Below are 21469 nucleotides of genomic sequence, written 5' to 3' on the forward strand. Positions count from 1 at the left end.
TTAATAACATCAATGAATTTATTGAATATTCGAATATTATTGAATTGTGCAAATAACCATATCACTAACGTTAAAATTCGGTTACCAAGCTGAAGGAACGACGAATAGATGTTTGTTTCTTTTTTACGCTAGAATACGTCACGCATTAGTAAGGACGGATATTTTAAAATTACTATGGGGAGTGCATTTAAAGCGATTTTGTTCGCTGGGATGTATTGTCGCAGACATATTTTCTAAAAGTTAGCCTAACTGTTAAATATGATGAAATGAATGTAAGTTTCAATCTGTTTATTTTTATTATTATACAAATCATACTGTTGTTGTACATGCATATAGTCGAGATCCACACAGTATGATTGATTAGCTCTCTGCCTCAAAGTAAACAATGATGGTCCGATATGGGTAGATTAAACAGGTCCTATACCATAGTACCTGCAAATACTGCTAATAGGCACATTTTTGAGCTTTTGTGTGTACAGACCTGTAGTTCTACTAATATACACTTAAATAGATCTAAAATGCAACACATTTATGCATATCTTTATGGAGTTACTGCCATCCATAAAATATGGTGTAATACTGTAATTGAACATTTTAAATCCTTGAGCTGTTATAAATAATATCTGGTTTGCTCAACATTTTCTGTGAACAGGGACTCAAAACAACAAATTTCACAAAACGATTATGTGAATCTTGTACCTACTTTATTTCAGGGTGTTTATTTATGCTAAAAATAAGAAAAAAACATATACAAAGCAAAGTTGATCAACACAAATTGTTATTTACACAAAAGTCGTAGTTCCAAATGTGCGACTAGATTATTAAAACGTTTTGAGAGAAACCTAGAGCCTACAACATATGAGCAAGGCAGATATGAAAAACTGGTGACTTGTGACTTTGGTAAAGGTATCCAAACTGCTAAAAATTAAGCTTAGCAGCTTTTGGGTCTGCAGCATTGTATGAAAGTATTAAACCAGTTACTACGGTAAAAAATCATGATATCATAAAAACTTTAATCACATTGTAAAAAAACATAATGAAGTTAACAGAAACCATGATAGTACCATCAGAAACTATAATAATGTCATTAGGGTAGCACCTGTTACTTTAATATGTAGTTTGAAAAACATAAAAGCAACGTACAGTTGGAAGAAAATATATGAATACAATTTGTTTGGTACAGTTTTTATAAAACAAAGTTAGAAAAAGTTTCAAAGCTAATCTGATATAGCTGTTGAGACTTGCTGTTGTAATAAAAAATGATGTTTTCCGTATGTGTTTTCTGTTTCTTTTTTTAAATTAAACAGAAAATCTTTAGACCAAGTGCATTTATATGTGGTTTACTAAAAGTTCTGCACAAAGTTTTAGTTAGCGTGTAGCACTATTTTTATATAGCAAATGCTTAAGTTTATACAACGTGTGAATACCCATGTCTGATCTGTGCGTACTCCACTGGCTCTTCATATTGTGGTCTTCGTTGGCCTGCAAGAACATTTGAAATCAGATTGTGTGTTATTACTGTTTTGGTAATATACTGACTTTTAAATATTAAAAAAAATGAAAACGTTGTTTAAGGCCCTACTATATACAAAATATGCTACAGCCATGCAGTTTTGACTTATTTTGTAGCAGTGTAACATTAACACATGGAACTTTTCTGATATAAGGTAATAATAATGTGCTTACAACATCTGAATGAAACAAAATCATAAATGGATCCACTGATTTATTAAAAATAGAAATATTGATAAAACAAATAAAAATAGATATTTCTTTTACTCTTATTGCGTCTAATACAAAGAGATGAACATCTAAATTTTAAATTAATCAGAAATAGAAAACTTTAAAATGTGTACCTGTGCCCTTTTTATAGTTGCCATGATCAATTTCAGTATATTTGGGTTCATATTGTGGTAAACTGTCTGTTCTACGGGGTGGTTGGTGGGGTTCCTGGATAAACAGTAGGAATGATAACAAAACCATAATTTGGCATGTTACAGGCTATACCATTTTTCATGTTGTTTTTTTTTTAACCAATATTAAAACATATATATTTATAAATTTTTGCATTAAAATGTTTGGATTTAAAACTGCATAGCTAGCGAGTAATTAACAATTACTCTCCTGTTTGATTGAAGGGTAAAATGTACCTTAAACCCTAAATAATGGATTGCACATTGAAATATTACCAACTAAGTATAGTGTATAAAATCTTTAACAAATAATTAGTGATCTGAAATATTTCAACATTGAAATATTTCCAACTAAGCCTAGTGTAAAATTCTTGTATAAAAACAAGTAATTAATAATCAAAAAACTCACGAGACAAGTAAACTCCACATATCTTGAGCAAGTTTGTAAAACTAATCAATCGTTTAGATTTGTTTAGGTTACAACGTAAGTAAATAAAAATAGTTGAATACAGGCCTCTACCAATTTCTTATTAAATGAAAATAAATACAAAATATTAACAACTGTATGAGTTTTAAACCAGACCCTATGGGACCCAAATTTTACACGCAGCTATGAGAATAAAAGTGCAAAGTTTGTGTTGCGAATTCCCGCCAAAAAAATACTAATGCGCCACAGGTATATAATGAGGTATATGCATCATAGTCAACATGCAGGTGCGCTCCGCATACCCCAGATATTAAGGTAACCTGCGTGCCTGAGACCCATAATAAACACTTAAATAAAAATAAATACAAAATATTAACAGCTGGGTAAGTTTTAAACCAGAGCCATGACAAACATATCTCCATAACGCTAACAGATTCTACTTTTACGGAGCTTCTAAATAAATTTTACTTTAACATCACATGATTGATTTACTTCTGTCAAAACAAGATTATTTATTGAAATTGTTGTGACTTGGCTACCAATGCTTTGAAACACACACTTTTTTAGTTATTTAAATACATTTTATCAAGTTTTATCAAATTACTATTTAATTTTGTTAGAAATAAAATAAATTTTCTGTCAACGACATACAATTGTAATGACATGTTAATCAATGAAAAGATCAAGGAAAGCAAAGGTTTCTGAATTATTGATACAGTGTTTATACAACAGTGGATCAAAGTTCCAGGCTCGGCTTGAAAGACATTAAACTTGCTTACATCTCATGAGTTTTGAAAATACTTGGATATAATGAAAATATTGAAAACAGAGAGTGAAGGAGCATGCCTTTGTTAAAACACATTGTTAAATATTGATAAAGGGACATTGGGATTTTATTTCTGTACAAACTTGAACATTACTATATCTGGATACAGGTAATGATAATCGGAGCAATGAAAAATTTATTTGAAATAATCCAACTTTAGCTTAATATGAAACAGTTTAAAATTATATTCTATTCCTAACGCAAGCCTGCTTAATTTAAAGGCACAGTATGTAGTATGATATATGGTTTTGAAATAAACCAATTTTAGCCCCCCAAAAAAACAGTTTAAAATCATATTCTATTTCTAACCAGCCTGCGTAATCTAAAGGCAATGTATGTGTTTAATACATGGTCTCGAAATAAACCAATTTTATTTTAAAATAAAACAGTTTAAATATTCTATTCCTAAACACAATCCTGCTTAACTTAAAGGCAAGGTATGCTGTATAATAAAATAAAATAAAACAGTTTAAAATCATATTATATTTCCTAATGCAATATTTCTATATCTGTTATTTGAAATAAACCAATTTTAGCTTAAAAAACAGTTTAAAATCAAATTATATTCCTTAATGCCATCTTCCTCAATATATGGGCATTTTATGTTGTGTAATATATGGTCAGGACCAGTGGCGCAGCCAGGGGGGTTAGGGTATCGGCCCCCCTCCCCCTTTTAAACCATAAAAAAATTTAATTAAAAAAAAAAAATTAATAAAAAATGAATTTTTTTTAATTAAACCCCCCCCCCCTTATTTTTTTCTGGCTGCTCCACTGGTTAAGACCAATCACTTACTATATGCTGTGTAATATATGGTCAGGATTAATCACTTACTATATGCTGTGTAATATATGGTCAGGATCAATCACTTACTATATGCTGTGTAATAAATGGTAAAGTTAATTGACTTACAGGTGGGTATTGAACAAATGCAGGTTGATGGTAAGGATCGGAAAATTCTTCATCTGGATATCCGTGTCTGTTGTATTGGAGGGTTGGGGATTCCTGTGGTAAAAATAATAGGTTGGTTAAGAATAAGATTAGAAATGTATTGTTGGTTTTTGATTTTGATACAAAATGATGTAAAATGTTGATTTTTGTTAAAAAAAAGAAGAGTGCTAAAATTAGACATAAAGTTGTTTTTTAATGTAATATGACGCAAAATACTTATTTTTATTGAAAAAGAGGAAGTGTAAAACAAGAAATAAATGTATTTATAGTTTTTTTTCTGTATAACAGCCAATTTGAAAACCCATTAGTGACCATTGGGTGGTAACAATTGCTTATAAATATTTTGTCCAACACCCCAGCCCACAATGGTGGTAGTATTGTATTGGGCTTCTTAGAGACATCATTTTATAGGTGAATGTCATGCATTTTACCACTGAAAACACGCCATATTAAACATGATCAATCAACTTTTTGTCACAGTATTTTGCCCAACACTTTAGTCCCACATTGGTGGCAGCATTAAATTTCTTAGAGTCTCCATTTAATGGCCGTTTGTCATGCATTCTACCACTAAAAACACGCCGTATTGAACATGCTCAATAAACATTTCGTCACAATACGTTGCCTAACACTTTACCCCAGTTCTCTTGAACCAGTGTGCAAAACAGGAACTTATTCTCTTATGCATTTCTTCTTGATGACGTGACTTGACGTCATTAAATTTACGTTAAAATAAACAGGCATGGGGGCTTGATTTTACAACAACTTTCACCATCCCAAAAAAGGTTGAAGAGCACTGCTTTAGTTACAATTGTGGCAGCATTGGGCTTCTTAAAGCCATCATTTTATGGGTGTATGTCATGAATTCTAACAACTGAGAACGTGCTGTTGAAGATAAATTATATGTTTAACCAGGATCTCGTCACAATATTTTCCCTAACACTTTAGCCCACAATGGTGGCAGCATTGGGCTTTTTAGAGTCACCATTTTATGAACGTATGTCATGGATTCTAACCACTGAGAATACGCCGCATTAAACATAAATTATATATTGATTAATCAACTTCTCGTCACCTGGTCATTTTCGTCGAAGCTGCTGCCCTCCGGTGGGTAGTCGTACCTTGGCTGTTGCTGACGTGGGGCGGGGGACGGAGATTCTTCTTGTTTGGGTTCAATACGGCTTCGACGGGAGGCTGGGGAAGTGCTGGGTCGCTTGCGGCGCGCCTAAAGAAATAGAAAAATCTTAACTTTAACTAATTAAAAAATTTTTTTTTAATCGATTTTTTTCGCTTATAACGTGTTTAAAATGTTGAATGTTATTTTTGAATAAAATAAAATTTAAAAGAAATGTGAACAGCAAAAATTTTAAAACTTTATGAGTAAAAAAATCTAAATTGTATTTTTTGTGACGCTGATAATATGTTTAAAACGTTGATTGGTATTTTTATACAAAAAAATGTTAAGAAATTTCTAGCATTATTAGGAATACAGTTTATTAACTTGCTTTAAAACATTTTCCAAACTTGAATGTAAATTACTGTGTCGAGGAATTGATAATAAATGGAACGAGACTCAGTTGTTGGGAGTGAGTGTGCAAATGTTAACATATCAAGTACCATGTATGTTGTGTGGTTTTTCAATGTGTGCAATGACAAATGGAAGGTGCATATAATACAATGGTGCTATTATGAATAAATTGAACTCATGGGTTGCCAACTGCTTTGCTGGTAATTGAGCAAAGACAAAATCAGCAAGTTTTATCCTGACATTTTGAACAGAGAACTTACAGAACATAGATATACAGCAGTCAAAAATCAGGCAAAAAAGTACATGTGACAAAACGCAAATAAATTAAAATGTTGAAATAATGTCTCGAAAATATCAAAGTAAAATTTGGAAAAAATAACACAGCCTTTGCAATAGATTGTAAAGTTTTCAATGGCATATGAATTTTAAAAAAATCAATTTTTTTAAATACCATTATCAAGTGTGTAAAAATAAAGACCGTTTTCCATTGCATATGAATTTTTATTTAAATCAATCTTTTTAAATGCAAGGGTGTAAAAATAAATACCTAAAGTGGAAATTCAGGTTTAAATATTCGTAAACAGCAGCAGATGTGAGGTATAACCACTGGGTCGGTTTATTTTGTGTTTGCGAGAAATATGTATGTAGCGTTTAAGCTGAAACATGTGCTACAATGAAGTGCTTATTATCTAGACTTATTGATTTTTGTACTGTGGGATGTCATGTCATTTAATTTACACTGTTTAGTACACTCAGATGAATTGTTAAACACCTAGGAAATATATGGACAATATATTAGACTTGGACACAAAGTGAAAAAAATGACCCTTTAAAATTTTTATCACCAGCCTAAAATATCAATTTAAAGTTTAAATGTTTACATTTTAAACATTATTTAAAAAAAAAACAGATTTAATTTTTATTTTATGTTTACTTCCTTTTTTCAAAGTATACAGTGTATAAGTTTCTGCTGATATTGCTACCAACTACCATATTTTTTAGAACTAACGTTCTGGCAATGAATAAGTTTTAATGGGTATTAAAAAAAACAAGTGGTTTAACAATATTTATCAGAACAGAGAGAGATCTGTTCTGAAACAGGGTATAGTTTTACAGTTGTACACAGTTACGGTATTTTATATATTTAATATTTTAATGTGTTTGAAACACTATAAAAGGGATACTGGCAGTAAAACTTTCAATTTACTGTAAAATAAATGAGACAGTGTGAGAAATGACCCCAGGGCAAGTAGGACAGTGATTTATATAATGTCTAATGACTGACTGAATTGAATAAAACAAAAAGATTCTGAGTAACAATGAAACCACTGTCTTTGTATTTAACATATGGTCATAAAAATTACTAACAAAACTTCAATATAGCCTAAAGATATATTTGCTTAAAAGTCTTTATCCAACTGCTAATCTAAAGGGCTTGTATAACAAAATATATAAATAATGGCTGGAAATAAATGTTTTAGCTAAAAAATAGTATGCCCACCTTTAGTCCTCTGCTATGTACTAAACCCGATAGGATATATTCATTATTGGCTATCAGCCTATCACATACATACATAATTGCCCCTACAGCTGGCTATCATACCAGTATTGTATAAATACAAATACACTGACTATAAAAAGCAATTGGTTACAGTTCATAGTCATACTTGCATAAGGTAATACAACTTTAAAAATATTAGTAATTCTGATTTTTTTTAGAACCAACCGAAAATACCATAATGAAAATAAAATTTAAAACTTAAAAATTCCAATACAAATAAAAACTAAAACACTGAAACTGAAAAAAAAAATAGTTGCAATACATGCTGACACAGTGCATTCCATGTTGGCTTACCTCAGAGATAGAATTTCTCCAGTAAGGCTGCATTGTTAGTGAGGTTAATATATAGGATATATTAGGGTGGGGAAAGATGGGACACCTTTTCATTCTATTTTCTCGTCCCATTTGGTAGTTAAAAAAAAAACATTCAAAGAATTATTAAACCGTATCCTCACGACTCTCATAGACCATTGTTGTTGTTAATTGTTTAAAACCCGATCAGGATATTTGGATATCATGTGCTAAAGGTGTCCCATCTTCCCTCACAGTTAGAGAGAAATGAATGGATTATTAATTAGAAGACTGAATCTTTCAATCTCATAATCCATAGGGATTAAAACAAAATTAGGTCAATGCAACTAGCTTATTTATAGACTGCTTGTTTAACTACACAAATGACATTTGTTAGTGAATTTGCGAAATTAAATTACGGGAACGCTATAGACCGGCCACAAGTTTTGGTAAAGAATTAATACCGTTGATGTTAACCATCAAAACAATATCAAAGGATAAATAAAAATGGGATAATGTGAATTACACAATGGCAAAATTTCCATTTACCCGTCGCAAAATTTATATTGCAACAGACATAAAATGTCGTGATTCAAAACATAAAATACATTTTATAAAAAAACTTGATAAAAGCAAACCTGGAAATTAACAGATGCCCTGCTGGTGATGCCGGCTGGTTCTCCTGGTCGATCCACCAAGTTTGTTGAAGGATCAACATCAAAATCTACATCATGGTTGCCCTCGCTTGAATCAGAGTCACTGCTGCCACTATCGGGAACATCTTCAGGTGGAGGTTGGTTGGGACTAGGAGGTCGGTTTTGGTTTAAGCTCTCGTTCGCGTGTTCGATTAAAGGTCGCGACCTTGAAGTGGATTCAAATCGACCACTCGATTGTCGGCTGTGAAATAATGAAATAAAGGTTAATTTAGAGTAGAGTGTTATACAATATGGGTTAAGTCTTAACAGGTCAAGCCTATTATATTCTCAAGTTCCTATGGTGAAGCACACTAGGAGACCTGGGATGACACCCCGGCCAGAATTAGTTCTAGTTGACTAAGCTAATCCTACGATGCATGGTTAAAAAAACACATATCAAAAGTGAGCTTGTATCAAAAAGTATAAAAAATATATAATAAACAAATCAAAATATCAAAAAAATTCCAAGAAATATAAATATATATAAACTAATTAAAAAGTATGAAAAAAAAAAAATATATATATCAAAAGTAAAAAAAAATAAACACGAGATCTTAAACATTATTAATCCAAATAGGCATCTCACCTGTCTGCTTTAAAAGGTTGTATAGTTTGGTCATAGGGCCCTGTATCTTTTTCTCTGGCAGGTTTTATGATGAAGAAGTAGATGAGAGCAATAATGATTGCAAGGACAACCAAACTTCCAATGATTGCTCCAACCATTATTCCAACATTGCTTTCTTTTGTCACTGTGTGAAAAAAATAAAATAAAATGAAATAAATTTCTTAAAAACTATTTTTTCTAAAAACTTTCCTAAAATTTTTTAAAACTGTCACTGTGTGAAAAAAATGAATTAAAAGTGATAAAAAAAAATTCTTAAAACTATTTTTATCAATAATAAACATCTTAACCTTTTTATAACAAGCAGACCAAAACAATAAGTTATAAACTTAATAATAATACTGTGTCTCTGACTGTTGCACATAAATACTGATGCATGTTTAGATGGTTAAAAAAATATTAAAATGCATAGGTCCATGTTGCCAGGCGACAGTTTTAACCAAATTCTCAATAATAATATATGTCAATCCCGCTTAATCGGCCCACGTTTAATCGGACCACCCGCTTAATCGGACCGCTTTTCGCTGGTCCCGAATCTAAATTCATTTTTACGTACAATCTTCCCCGGTTAAACGAACCAATACCCCGCTTAAACGGACCAGTTTGGCTTGATCCCGATGTGGTCCGATTAAGCGGGGTTGACTGTATTAATATTAACATTTAATCTGTACACCAATAGTTAATATTTTTTTTCCGAATTAATTTTTATGTCTCTGTTAATACAATCATACAGTTAAGACTTAGGAAAGAGTTAAGAAATATCAACTCAAGTACAAGAGGCATAAGTACAGACTATGTCGCATTGTTGCTATAACAAGTATGTGGTAACTCACTCATGTAATAAACCAACTTGAACTCAGTCAAGAGAGCTTTGAATATTTGAAGGACTGAAGTGGTACACGGCAATAGAAACCATGAAATATGGTGGATAATAAGTTTTAATGGTTATGTTACACTTTACGGTCTACTGGTCTGATTGGGATTTAAGAAAGACATTCATATTTATATTTTAAATGTTTTCTGTAGTGAGTCACAAACACAATACACGTACAGGACAATATTAAGTTACGGTTTAACATAAGAAATAAAGCATGAAATACGGAAGATAAGAATTTTAAACGAAAACAAGAAGTTATGGGTTTGGGTTTGTATGTGGTATACAAACCCATTTCTGCCTTTAGTTTCTTAAATATTAACAAAATCACTTTTTTAAATCCATGTCAAAAATAAAAAGGAAAATTGAAAAATCTTATTATCTTACTGCATTATCAAGGATTACAACATAACATTTATGTCCGATTTAAACAAAAACAGTCACACAACGGAGTTTTGTTTTATGGTTAAACAAAGAGTTGAAAAACTCAATAGGGAAGTAGAAGACAGACAAAACCATTTTCTCCATAGTCTTTACCAAACAAAAGGGTTAAGTTGATATAAAAAGAAATCCATTCAACTAAAATGTTGTTGGTAAACGTTTAAAATAATGTTTTGTATTTTTAAACTCAATTCGGGGTATGTGAAATGATGAAAACATAGGTAACAACTTGTAATAACATAATTATAGTATATATATATACTTTTAATTTTTTAACTAACAAACAGTGTATACTTTATATGGTAATAATCTGGTAGTACGAAAACGTAACCAACAAAAATCTAGTCCAACCACTAGTAGTAATAGAAATAGAAATATATAATTTGCCTAAATGGCATCGTCAGTCTCCTATTTAAATAGAACTATTTAAATAAAATTACTATTAGTGGTTGGACTTGATATTTGTTGGTTACATTTTCGTAGCATTAGATCATTACTGCATTTTGCTATATAGTAGGATGGGGGAAGATGGGACACCTTTGGCGCATAATATCTGAATATCCTGATCGTGTTTTAAACAGTTAACAACGGTCTATGGGAGTCTTGAGCATATAGTTTTATAATTCTTTGAAAGTTCCTTGTTTACTACCACATTGGACGAGAAAATAGAGTTAAAATGTGTCCCAACTTCCCCCACCCTACTATACAAGAATCGTTCAATTATACGAACATCAGATCAGGGTCAAATTTTCGAAATTTTAAGTTATGCTTTGTATGAATTTATGGTGGATTAAAATATAATGTAGCTAGCAAACACTTGACAGCTATCTGAGTGTAAATTCTACCAGATCAATACAATATCTTATATTAGCTCTGGGGCTTATACAATTCAGTTATAGATTTTAGCAAATATTTGCTGAAACAGATAAAGCGTGTCTAATGTTCCTGTTCTTTGTTTGGAAACACATAGTGACTGAACAGACAATTATGTATATTATATGATATGTATGATGGAAAAATAGGAAAATTGAATCCGAAAAATATTAATACACGATCAGTGGTTAGTTTAACAATAGTTACCAATTATGTAATTATATGACAAAAACTAAACTCACTTTATTACTTTTAACATCCTATTTACAAGTAATTGAAAATATAAGAATTGTCAGAATTTAAATTGAAGGAATGCTTTAAATTACAGACAATACATTGGGGAATCATTCCATGATAAAACCTGTACTTCACAAGAAGAGTAATTGATCATAAGAATACACAGGGGATTTGAACATTACAATTTCCTTTTATAGACAGCACACATGGGACCATAAAAATAACTTTAGGTGTAATGGACCAACTTTACCAAAAACCAAAGTCAAAAACCAAAAAACCTTTTCTAATTTTACAGTTTGGTTACATTTAAGTTTCAGACTCAAAACTTATATTACAGATTTAAAGTTACAATTTGTCCCACAATTACATCAGTTGAACAGTTGCAACATGCTAAGATAACAATTACGTTACTACAGCCTGTGATAGATGAAATATTAATGTTACGCCATATTTTGACAGGGGGATAAGGAATAAATTGTTGGAGTTTAGTGTAGAATGAATAGCCCTAACTTACTTCAACACTTACATATGGCATCAAACAAACTCAAAATTATTGGTAAGAATACTTGGTTTTGTAATTTTTGTTTTACTACTTTTGAATTATATATATTAATAAAATAAATTTGTAGGTTTATTGTTTTTTTTTAAATATAGTACCAGTGAGTAACAGTACGTGGGCAGAATGTAATATTTCTAATGAAAATATTTATACAATTAATGTGACTGTTGACTGTTGTTGAATTTGTCCCAACTTTAAAACTACACACATTAAAATATAGTGTAACAAGTTACAACACTATGTAACAAATCTACTATGTCTGGTTCCTATTATAGCATTCTAAAGGCACAAGGTGTGTTCATAGTTGTAAGGAGAGAACCAGGTACTATGGTAGCACTGAACCATGTCACTAACAATTCAATCACACAATTTGTGTGTGCTATGATTTTGTTTGTGTTCCCTACTGAAGGAAATTTCTTGCTATCTGATGTGCATATTACAATTGATTTGAAATGACTTTGATTACATAGTTCCTTAGTGACCAAGTAATGATAGGGACAGAAATAGCAGGATGAAAAGAAAGTATGTATATGAAGTACCTACTGCTTCATATGTAAGCTAATTTTAGGTTGAATATATAAAGTATGAGATTGTGAACGTAACTCACAAAGTAGTACTAGTACAGTAAAACTGTAGAAGTCAATGGCTTTTACCCAATTTTAACCCATTGGACACTTTTTAATAAAAATATTTGATGGGATGAATTTAAATTTTAAATTATTTCACAACAACAACCGTAAAATATGAAGTGAAACATGTTGGAAATTTTATATTGGCTGCTAATTGAAAGTTAATACATATATTTTTAAAACCATTTTTTATACATACATTGATTAAACGCAATTGCAGAGCACTTTTTAATCGGTCAAGTTATATATATAAATTAAAAATAATCACTTAGCCCCCCACAAATATTTATTAGATACGGGTACAGCCTAAGATTTTTAACAATATTTTAACATAGCCATAAAACAGGTAAGCATGAAACACAAAATTGCATTTCAATACTATCAGCACCAGATAAATGCTTCATTTTAACCAATAATTCTTTAAACTTACCAACAATGACAGCTGATGCCTCCCCAGCAGTAATGGTGCTCTGTACTGCTACTCCTATTCCATTATTTGCTGTGCAAGTGTATGTGTCGTTGGAGCGCTCGGCCGTGTTTGGTGACATCATGGACACAGTTGGACCCATAAAAGTGCGCGAAGGTGCCGACGCTGGCAACAACCATGATATAGTTGCCGGAGGGTTAGCATGGGAAATACATGTAAGACTCAAGCCATCAGCAGTTACTGTGATGGTGGGGGTTTCTGGAGGGTCTGGAAATTATTGCTGAGTTGTTATGGGGAAAACATAGGGCATGAGAAAATGCTTTGATAACAATTACCAAGAAATAACTTCAGATCAACAAGTTTTTAATAATAAGTTAAAAAATCAAAAACAAAAATGCAGAAAAACTTTAATGTTACAAATAAAACGTTAGAGATAAATAAGTTTTTAATAATAAGTCAAAATAACACAAACGAAAATACAAAACTTTAATGTTACAAAACAAATTTAGATATATAAAGTTTTTATTGAGAATCTAAAAAAAAACACTTAGAAAATTAAAAAACCTTAATGTTACAAATAATATTTTTAAGAATAAACAAGTTTTTAATGATAAGTTAAAATTAAAAAAACAGAAATTCAAAAACCCCAAGAAATAAAAAATGGTTAACTCACAAGTAACATTAAGGTATATGGTTTCTCGCTTGCTGTTGGGAATAGAGGGATGTCTCATCTCACAGTAGAAGGATTGTTTGTTGTAAAATTTGGTTGGTTCAACATGAAGTGTAGACACTGCAGTTGTGAGAAGGGGTGTTGTGCTGCTGTTTGTACTGTAGGGGGAGGAAAGTTTAAACATTGTGGTGAAGAGGGGAGATATCAATTTAATAAGAAAACAAAACTGCTGGAGTGCTATTTTAATAAAGCGTTTATAACATTATAGGCATTCCTTGTGTTTAAACTTTATGGAAAACACAAATTGAATGGGGAAAAAGCCAACTTAAATGTGTAGATGTATTCAATAGTCAAAAATGACTAGTAATATAATAGTATTAGTTTAGTAGGGTGGGGAAAGATGGGACACCTTTAGCACATAATATCCAAATATCCTGATCGCCATTTTAACAATTAACAACGGTTCATGGAAGTTGAGGGATATGGTTCTATTTTTCTTTAAATGTTCTTTGTTTTCTACTAAATGGGACGAGAAGATAGAATGAAAAGGTGTCCCATCTTCCCTCACCCTACTATATATCAGATATGGGATAATAGGCCAAACAATATACTATACATCAATACATGGTAAAGATAATTCTAACTTACGCAGTTTGGTCAAAATCTAGGTGACGGTTTGTGCCCCAGAAAACCACAGCTGGTGGCTTACCTGGATTGAAATTCAATTTTAGATGATAATACACAACAGAACATAACACTGACATAAAAATTTTAAAGTAAAAGTGGTTGTTAAAATAACACTATAAGCCAATTAAACGTCATGTATTTAATTGTATTATATAAGTGGTAAATTAGTCCAGCAATTCCTATGAATACCATTGTGGCCCTGTGGGCTAAATTGTTCTTGGGCAAGACACTTAACGGCAGTTGCTCCAGCCCAGTGGTCACTAATAGGTTGTCCAATTTATCACCCACACATAAAAAAATCCCTCAATAAACAATCACCCACAAAGTAACATACATGGTAACTCGTAAGCTCGCACGAGGTGTTTGATGCAAAACACCTGTGTTTACTGACTGTCGTTTTTTCCGCAACAGGAGGATAAAGTAAGAAGTTACAATACAAAAATACAAATAACTAAACCTCCAACATTTAAATATTGTTTAAACATAATGGAAAATATATAGTTTAGTATCTTACCATTACTAGCAATGCATTCTGCAGCATTGACCATCGTGCCACCATCACTAATTAGTAGAGGATCATTTACTTTTCTAACCTCAAACTGAGGGGCAACTGAAACACAAATACTGCATTGAATATACAATGCAATCTATAGTCTATACCTAAATATTTTTAGGTGCTTTAATATTTTTGGCCATTGGACCTTGTCCTAAAAAATGTTATAAATATATAGGTATATATTAAGTAAACATGCACTCAAATTTTAAAAAAGTCATATTTCAATTGAATTTTTTTCTGTGAAGGACAACATAAAACTGTAACAGATAATTTTACACAGTTAATGCACATTTATGAGTTATTATGCATTTGCCGGGGGTTGTTGCTTCTTTGTATGACTGACAATTTGGCCAATCTACAATCTAAAGGGTTGCAGGTGCAGCAATGATTGCTTCTTGCCAAATGACAAACATTTCATAAGTTTTCAACATTGTATGTTGTACCCCTTAACTGAAGATGCATGCTCTAACTAGTAACTACCACCGACTTTGAACTAGAACTTACCATAAACAATGACAGATGTTATAATCTTGCTTGGTGCAAGTGAGTATACTTGTGCTGTGCATGTGAACGTTCCCTCGTCAGGTAAGCTGATGAATTTAATCTCAAGCTGACCAGTGTTCATGAATTGTAGGCGTCCTCTATATCGACTACCAGTCGCAAACACAACTGGGTCTTTGAGCTGAGCAGGCTGTGTAAAACAAGGCATTTTATAAAAAATATATTTAGACATACATACGATTTCCATTTGAAATGAATGAGTTAAAATCATTGCAAAATTAGGTACTTTCTATCCCATTCCATGTCTAACCTTAAATATTAAGCTGACTAAAAATGAAAAAATAACAATTTAACATATTTGATAAGCCTATACAGGCTTTATAAAGGTGCTTTATACATTTTATGCCAAATAACGGTTTCAATGAATTTAAAATAAATATAATAACATAAGAATGTTAATGTAATTGTAACCTGGTAATGGCTAACTAGCTGCTGAGGAGCAGTTGGTGTTGGTTGAAATTCTAATATAACCAACATGTTCGGAAACTGTGAGGCAGTTTCAGGGTTGTAACATGGGATGAAAGCCGACTCCCCCTGTATTACATTAGTACCATGCACTCCTGTATACAAACATCAAAGGTTAAATTACTTAAACAATGTATGTAACTTACTTTATCCTTGCATGGCGAAGAAACTCAGTCGTTTATAAAGGGTATTTAATTATTATACACCTCGTGCCAGCTTATGAGTTACCAAATATGTTACTTTGTGGGTGATTATTTTTTGGGGATTTTTTTTCTGTATGGCTGATAATTTGAACAACCCATTAGTGACCACTGGGTTGAAGAATTTGCGTTAAGTGTCTTGTCCAACACACATACGCCCAAAATGGTAGCAGCGAACCAACTGTGCTACAGCGCCGGACACAAGCTGTCTACATTTTGGTTTCTCGGTTACCCTGTGCTATGCACTGGTTTCTTTTTATTTTATCTAAGTTTAACTTATCAATGGTTTGATAAAACATGAACAGTTTTTGATGGCTTTCTGAGATATTACAAAGAACAAGACATTAGTTCAGTTTCAATATGGTTGGTTGTATAATACAAAAAAAGACAACCTCTTAAAGTAAAATTATATTGTTCACCAATAAAAACTACCAAAACAAACTTACCATAGCAACAAAAACAACCCAACAGAAGCGCTGCTTTGAGTATTCTTGGAATAAATATCCGCCTTAAAATCATGGTTATTTACTTTTTCTATATTGACACTAAACCAACAAATACAAACAATATTTTGAATAGTTCGTTTTTTTCTTTCTGTTATATAATTAACACCTTAATAGATTGGATATATACGGTAAAATAAAATAATACAACGCCCGCATAAATCATTTTCTGTTTCCAATTTTTTCGATTTTTTTCGAATAGATAGAAATACTATATCTTTATTGCGCACGTATAAATCAGAGTCGTAAAAACACCGAGTAGTCCAACTGCCGTCTTTGTGTGTTCAAAATAGAGCAAAAGCGGTGACTTTCGCAATGAATTTAAACGAACTTGTTGAGTTTTATTTGCGATTTCCTTTTGTGGAAAGGCGTAAAACAGCTTCTATTTACATTACCAAACATTTTTTTGAAAAAACATATAAATTTACCCCCATTAAATGACTAAAATGTCACAAATCAACCGCTTCTAATTCCATTTTTTGACTTTTTTTTGATACAGAAAACAAATAACACTTGTTTTTTACACTTTTCAACCTTTAAATTTGTTTTTAGACTTAAGTTTTTCTCTAATTTACCGAAAAACATGCATTTTCCCTATACCTACTGTGTTATTTTGGAACCAAATTGCCGTTCAATTTGTCTTTTACGTAACAATGGGTTGGACTACTCGGTATTTCTATGGCTCTGGTATAAATCAGGAACGGGAACTTTACTTCGTGTGAAACCTATTTAAACCAAGCAAGTGAACTGTCAAAAAAACAACAAAACTATTTCGAAATTGAACTTCGTGATTATTTTGGTAGCCCTTTTCAGTTATGTTACTATTCTCTGGTTTAATGGGAATCTTACACAGCCTACCGCCAGAATTAAACTGCTTGTATGTCGCCAAACAGCAACCTCATTTCCTAGTAAGCTACTTACTTCCTTCTAAATATACTTTTACTGCCGTTACCGATGTATAGTTCTTTAAAACACGTGCAGTGAATGGGCCAGCACCAAGCACGTCCTAACATGGGGACTTATGCATGACTATTATAGCATAGTACTGAAGTGACTTCACTTCAGTATACCATGATTATAGACAACATCCCATTCTGCTTTGAGTACTGAGCAGATGCGATATCACCGTTGGTAATTGCGCTTCAGTTCAGGCAATCGTGTTTTTATATGGACTGTTCCCCAAAAGATTTCTTGCAAGTCGGTGCATGGACTCTCTTGAATAGCATAATCCTGATTTAAATTATTAATTATATACCTAAGAAAACAAACCTTACCAATAGAAGCGAAATCATTGGGTTTAAGCATCCATGACATGGCGGATTGCCCAGATGTCGTTATGGACACAGTGCTGGTTTTATTATGGTCCTTTATCTAACTGCAATTAGGTGAACGATTAGACAAAGTTGCACGAAATGTTTTTATTTCTGCCGTGTTCGGCATCACCAGTCGACTATAACAGTGGCCGTTTCTAAATCCCTGAATTGTTTTTGGCGATAATATTGACAATAATGCGTTTTAGTAGGCCCAATTTCTATGAGTTTGTACGTTACATTTATCCACTTCAGTAATAATTTATTCACCATCTAACTTATGCTAACTAAACTACATTAGCTTGGTCGACACAATTGTGTAACGGTAATATCCGATGTCGGGGAATAATTATGCATTCCGTGGAAGGGTAGGGTTGAACTTGGTGTTTGGATGACAAGCAACAACCCGGTGTGCGTCTTGTATCCACTTCCACTATTCGGAAGACCAGGATACCAATCTCCATGATAACCAGGTTTCATGTTGCTCTGAGTCACTGTATCAGTCTGTGGATAAAAACAGAACTTTTCAACTTGGGAAACTAACTTCCAGGGGGTAAAAGTTTACATTAAATTTAGAACAAATTTTTCAAAATGATTTAGTCAACTTCAGTATCGTTTCGCTAAAATATGAATAAACGAACATAAGTCGCGTTATTCTTAATTCGGCGACGTGATAAGGTGGTTAGCACACCTGCATGTAACCAAGAGGTAATGGGTTCAAGGCTCGTTAATCCTACCATTGAGGGCGTATGTTTCCTTAGTCAAAACATTTAACTGCAAGTGCTCCAACCTAGTGGTCACAAATGGGTTGTCCAAATTATCAGCCATACAGAAAAAAATTATAACAAATCCAAAAAAAAATTAGAATTGATTATTCACTCACAAAGAAACCTAAGTACATGGTAATCCGTATAAAAGTAAATTTGTTTTACACTCATCTGTAAAGAACGCAGCGCCAATTAAGTGTACTAATGTATAAATGCATAAAAAAAAAACCGTTAAACATGCGTGCATTTTACTCTTACCACTGGGCTATAACTTAAACCGAGCCAAATACGATAATGGACATGGGATCCGAATACAATGGTTCGTCGACAGTAGTTATAAACCACGTCGTACATCGCTTTATCCACAATATCCACCAATCGACCGCCATTGTCCTTACAGTATTTTAATGTCGTGTTCTTGTTTATCTTTCTTCTATCTGCAAATCAGGGAACCAAAGGATTATATCTTGATAACCCATTCCGTTACCTGTAAGAAAAAGGAACTATGTACTTTATTAAAACAAATAAAATAGTATTAAGCACCTGGTAGGCCGTGTATTAAGGTAAATGAGATTGTTATCATTCGTGATCATGCACCAGTTTTACATTCGTACCTATATACGATGACCAATCCACAGTTATCGTCATCGTATCCCATCCCGTAGCTTGATCAGCTCGCTTTATTTCAACTATACAGCTGAGTTTCTTGATTTTAAGAATGGTCACGTTGAACTTGTGGGGAAAAGATGGGTTGCTCGGTCTTGCTGTTGCGTAAACGTAATCAGGAACTTTGGGCAAGCACATTCTGTAGACTATCTCTGCCTTTGTTTTAGATTTCGAAGAAAACAAAGCTAGTTCAAAAGTTCCGCCGTTGGTTAATGGTCGATCTGTTGATCAATTCGTTTTTTTTATAATTTAACTTACATGAATCAACGTAAACAACTTACGTGAACCAACTGCGCTCATAACTTCTACAAGCAACAAAAACCAAATGCACTTCATAATGTCCAATAGTAGTCAAAAGTAAACCTACAGTAATCTGCGTGATGTTAAAGTATAAGTAAATAAAACAGCTGAGCAAAACCCTTCGGTTGCTTGGCTCCTCGCCAGATGGTGCGATCTTAACATAAGTTACATTATTATCAGTAATGCGGTTATTTTTACATAATTGTCAGTAGTGCAGTTGTTATATATTGTAGCTGTAGACTGTGCTCTGGGCACCGAATTAATATATACATTAGTTTATCGAAATTTTACTTAATGCATAAATATTGCAGGGTGAGGGTAGATGGGACACATTTAGCACATAATACCAGTCGTGTTTAAACAATTAACAGCGGTCCATGGAAGTCGAGAGGGTATACGGTTTAATAGTTCGTTGAATGTCCTTTATTTACTACCAATTTGGGTGAGAAAATAGAATAAAAAGGCGACCCATTTTCCCCACCCTACTACTTCAGCTGGAGCAACTTTGAATGGCCTTTGCGCGTTTCTGTGACCCATGATATAAGAATGCAATATTATAGGACCATGCTAAGAGACTTTGCACTTGTGTTAAAATGCTGGAAACCTGCCTTGATGTAAAATGTTTCTTTTCGCTTTGGTATTCGCGCACATGTTTCTCGCTAAATATTCCTTACCGAGTTGCTGTGTGGTGCAGGCAGAATAATCAGCTGTTCTCACTGTTTTCTCTAGCGTGCTGTCTTCCGTCGTTATTTGTGGAATAAATTGACTTGTCGACCTGCCTTTTGGAGTCGTTAGTGCTCTGGATTCGAACCAGGTTATGTGAGTCATATAGCTCGGGCCACGTGGGGGCGGGCACCTGTACCGCATCTCTGCCCACACTTTCCTTTCATTGAATGGAAAAAAACAAACCTGACGTAATTCATCGTTGCTATGACTACACAATATGGTTTACACCGTGTGTGTATTCAATGCATAAGTAAACTCTGCCCTACTTGTCTCCACGTAGCTGCTTCAAACTTTTACACACTTTGTGCCCGCTTACGTGTTACCGCATATGTAAATTTGATGGTGAATATATGTTTTTCTATTTTCCTGTATTTGACAGTTTGGACAGCCAATAAAGAAAAATAACATAAAAATTTAACGGCAGTAGCAGCGTCAAGCCTCGAACCCATATCTTCTGGTTTAAAACCGAGCGCTCTAAAAACACACGTGCACATTTAATAACATGTGCAAACCAGACTGAACTAGGTATATATTATATAGTAGGGTGGAGAAGATGGGACACCTTTTTATTCTATTTTCTCGTCTTATTTGGTAGTAAACAAAGAACATTCAAATAATTTTAAAACCGTTTCCTCACGACTCCCATAGACCGCTGTTAATTGTTTAAAACACGATCAGGATATTGCAATATTATGTGCTAAAGGTGACCCATCTTTCCCTACCCTACTATTATGTATAGCTCACCGGTTAACAAGAGTTGGACTCTGCGTTAACGTTTTGACAAATATGATCCATAGGGGCATTACTGTACCGAAAAGAAACAACGGACTATAATGCAACGAAAGTGGGAACAATACGGTTAATAATGTTAGTGGAAAACTAAAATGTGGCGTGTCATAGACCCCGCAAAACGCGCCGCTGGGGTCCAGACGAATTAGGAAAAAATAATTCGAAAATTACCTTTAAATGTGCACGAAAACATGTTCAGGCATGAACAATTTAATATTTTAACTCAAGAACAATTTATTGTTTTGACATATTTGTGCATACAGATTCAGACACTTGTTTTCTATTAGGTATTATATAGTGAGCCGCTAATTCGTCTGACCCATATAGAATATATATTCGAACATAAAATATATTTAAGCTTAGTTTGGTTAACACATGCTAATAGATGTGCACGTTAGCACGTATGTTTGCAGAACG

At 32.9% G+C, this 21469-nt stretch overlaps 2 protein-coding genes across 3 annotated transcripts; both read right to left on the reverse strand.

Moving 5' to 3' along the window:
• Nucleotides 1-689: 689 nt before the first annotated feature.
• LOC149729661 (uncharacterized) lies at nucleotides 690-16623 on the reverse strand. 2 transcript variants are annotated; one of them, XM_089887390.1, is made up of 14 exons: nucleotides 16438-16623; nucleotides 15738-15886; nucleotides 15270-15456; nucleotides 14724-14819; nucleotides 14171-14231; nucleotides 13526-13680; nucleotides 12856-13119; nucleotides 8777-8939; nucleotides 8134-8392; nucleotides 7499-7525; nucleotides 5191-5340; nucleotides 4077-4169; nucleotides 1857-1950; nucleotides 690-1482 (listed from the first exon to the last, which is right to left on the reverse strand). In XM_089887390.1, the coding sequence occupies exons 1-14, from the start codon at nucleotides 16508-16510 to the stop codon at nucleotides 1409-1411; spliced, it is 1845 nt and encodes a 614-aa protein (XP_089743516.1). In that variant the 5' UTR covers nucleotides 16511-16623; the 3' UTR covers nucleotides 690-1408. The 2 variants fall into 2 exon arrangements, with proteins under 2 accessions (XP_089743516.1, XP_089743517.1); XM_089887391.1 differs by lacking the exon at nucleotides 7499-7525 and having other exon boundaries at nucleotides 16438-16621.
• A 100-nt stretch (nucleotides 16624-16723) lies between these two features.
• On the reverse strand, nucleotides 16724-21384 carry LOC149729662 (uncharacterized). The gene is made up of 4 exons (XM_089887394.1): nucleotides 19519-21384; nucleotides 19186-19458; nucleotides 18830-19008; nucleotides 16724-18308 (listed from the first exon to the last, which is right to left on the reverse strand). Exons 1-4 carry the CDS (start codon nucleotides 19571-19573, stop codon nucleotides 18102-18104), a joined length of 714 nt encoding a protein of 237 aa, XP_089743520.1. The 5' UTR covers nucleotides 19574-21384; the 3' UTR covers nucleotides 16724-18101.
• Between the last annotated feature and the right edge of the window lie 85 nt (nucleotides 21385-21469).

Source organism: Ciona robusta, chromosome 10, assembly GCF_009617815.1.
Source record: "Ciona robusta chromosome 10, ASM961781v2".
NCBI lineage: Eukaryota > Metazoa > Chordata > Ascidiacea > Phlebobranchia > Cionidae > Ciona > Ciona robusta.

Coding starts and splice junctions, on each gene's coding strand:
- LOC149729661 (XM_089887390.1), bottom strand. CDS start 16,510: ATGATTTTAAGGCGGATATTTATTCCAAGAATACTCAAAGCAGCGCTT. Junction 13,120..13,525: donor CATATACCTTAATGTTACTT/GTGAGTTAACCA, acceptor AATAATTTCCAG/ACCCTCCAGAAACCCCCACC. Junction 5,341..7,498: donor GGAGAAATTCTATCTCTGAG/GTAAGCCAACAT, acceptor CTATTTCTTTAG/GCGCGCCGCAAGCGACCCAG.
- LOC149729662 (XM_089887394.1), bottom strand. CDS start 19,573: ATGAAGTGCATTTGGTTTTTGTTGCTTGTAGAAGTTATGAGCGCAGTT. Junction 19,459..19,518: donor TATGAGCGCAGTTGGTTCAC/GTAAGTTGTTTA, acceptor ATTGATCAACAG/ATCGACCATTAACCAACGGC. Junction 19,009..19,185: donor GGATTGGTCATCGTATATAG/GTACGAATGTAA, acceptor CCTGATTTGCAG/ATAGAAGAAAGATAAACAAG.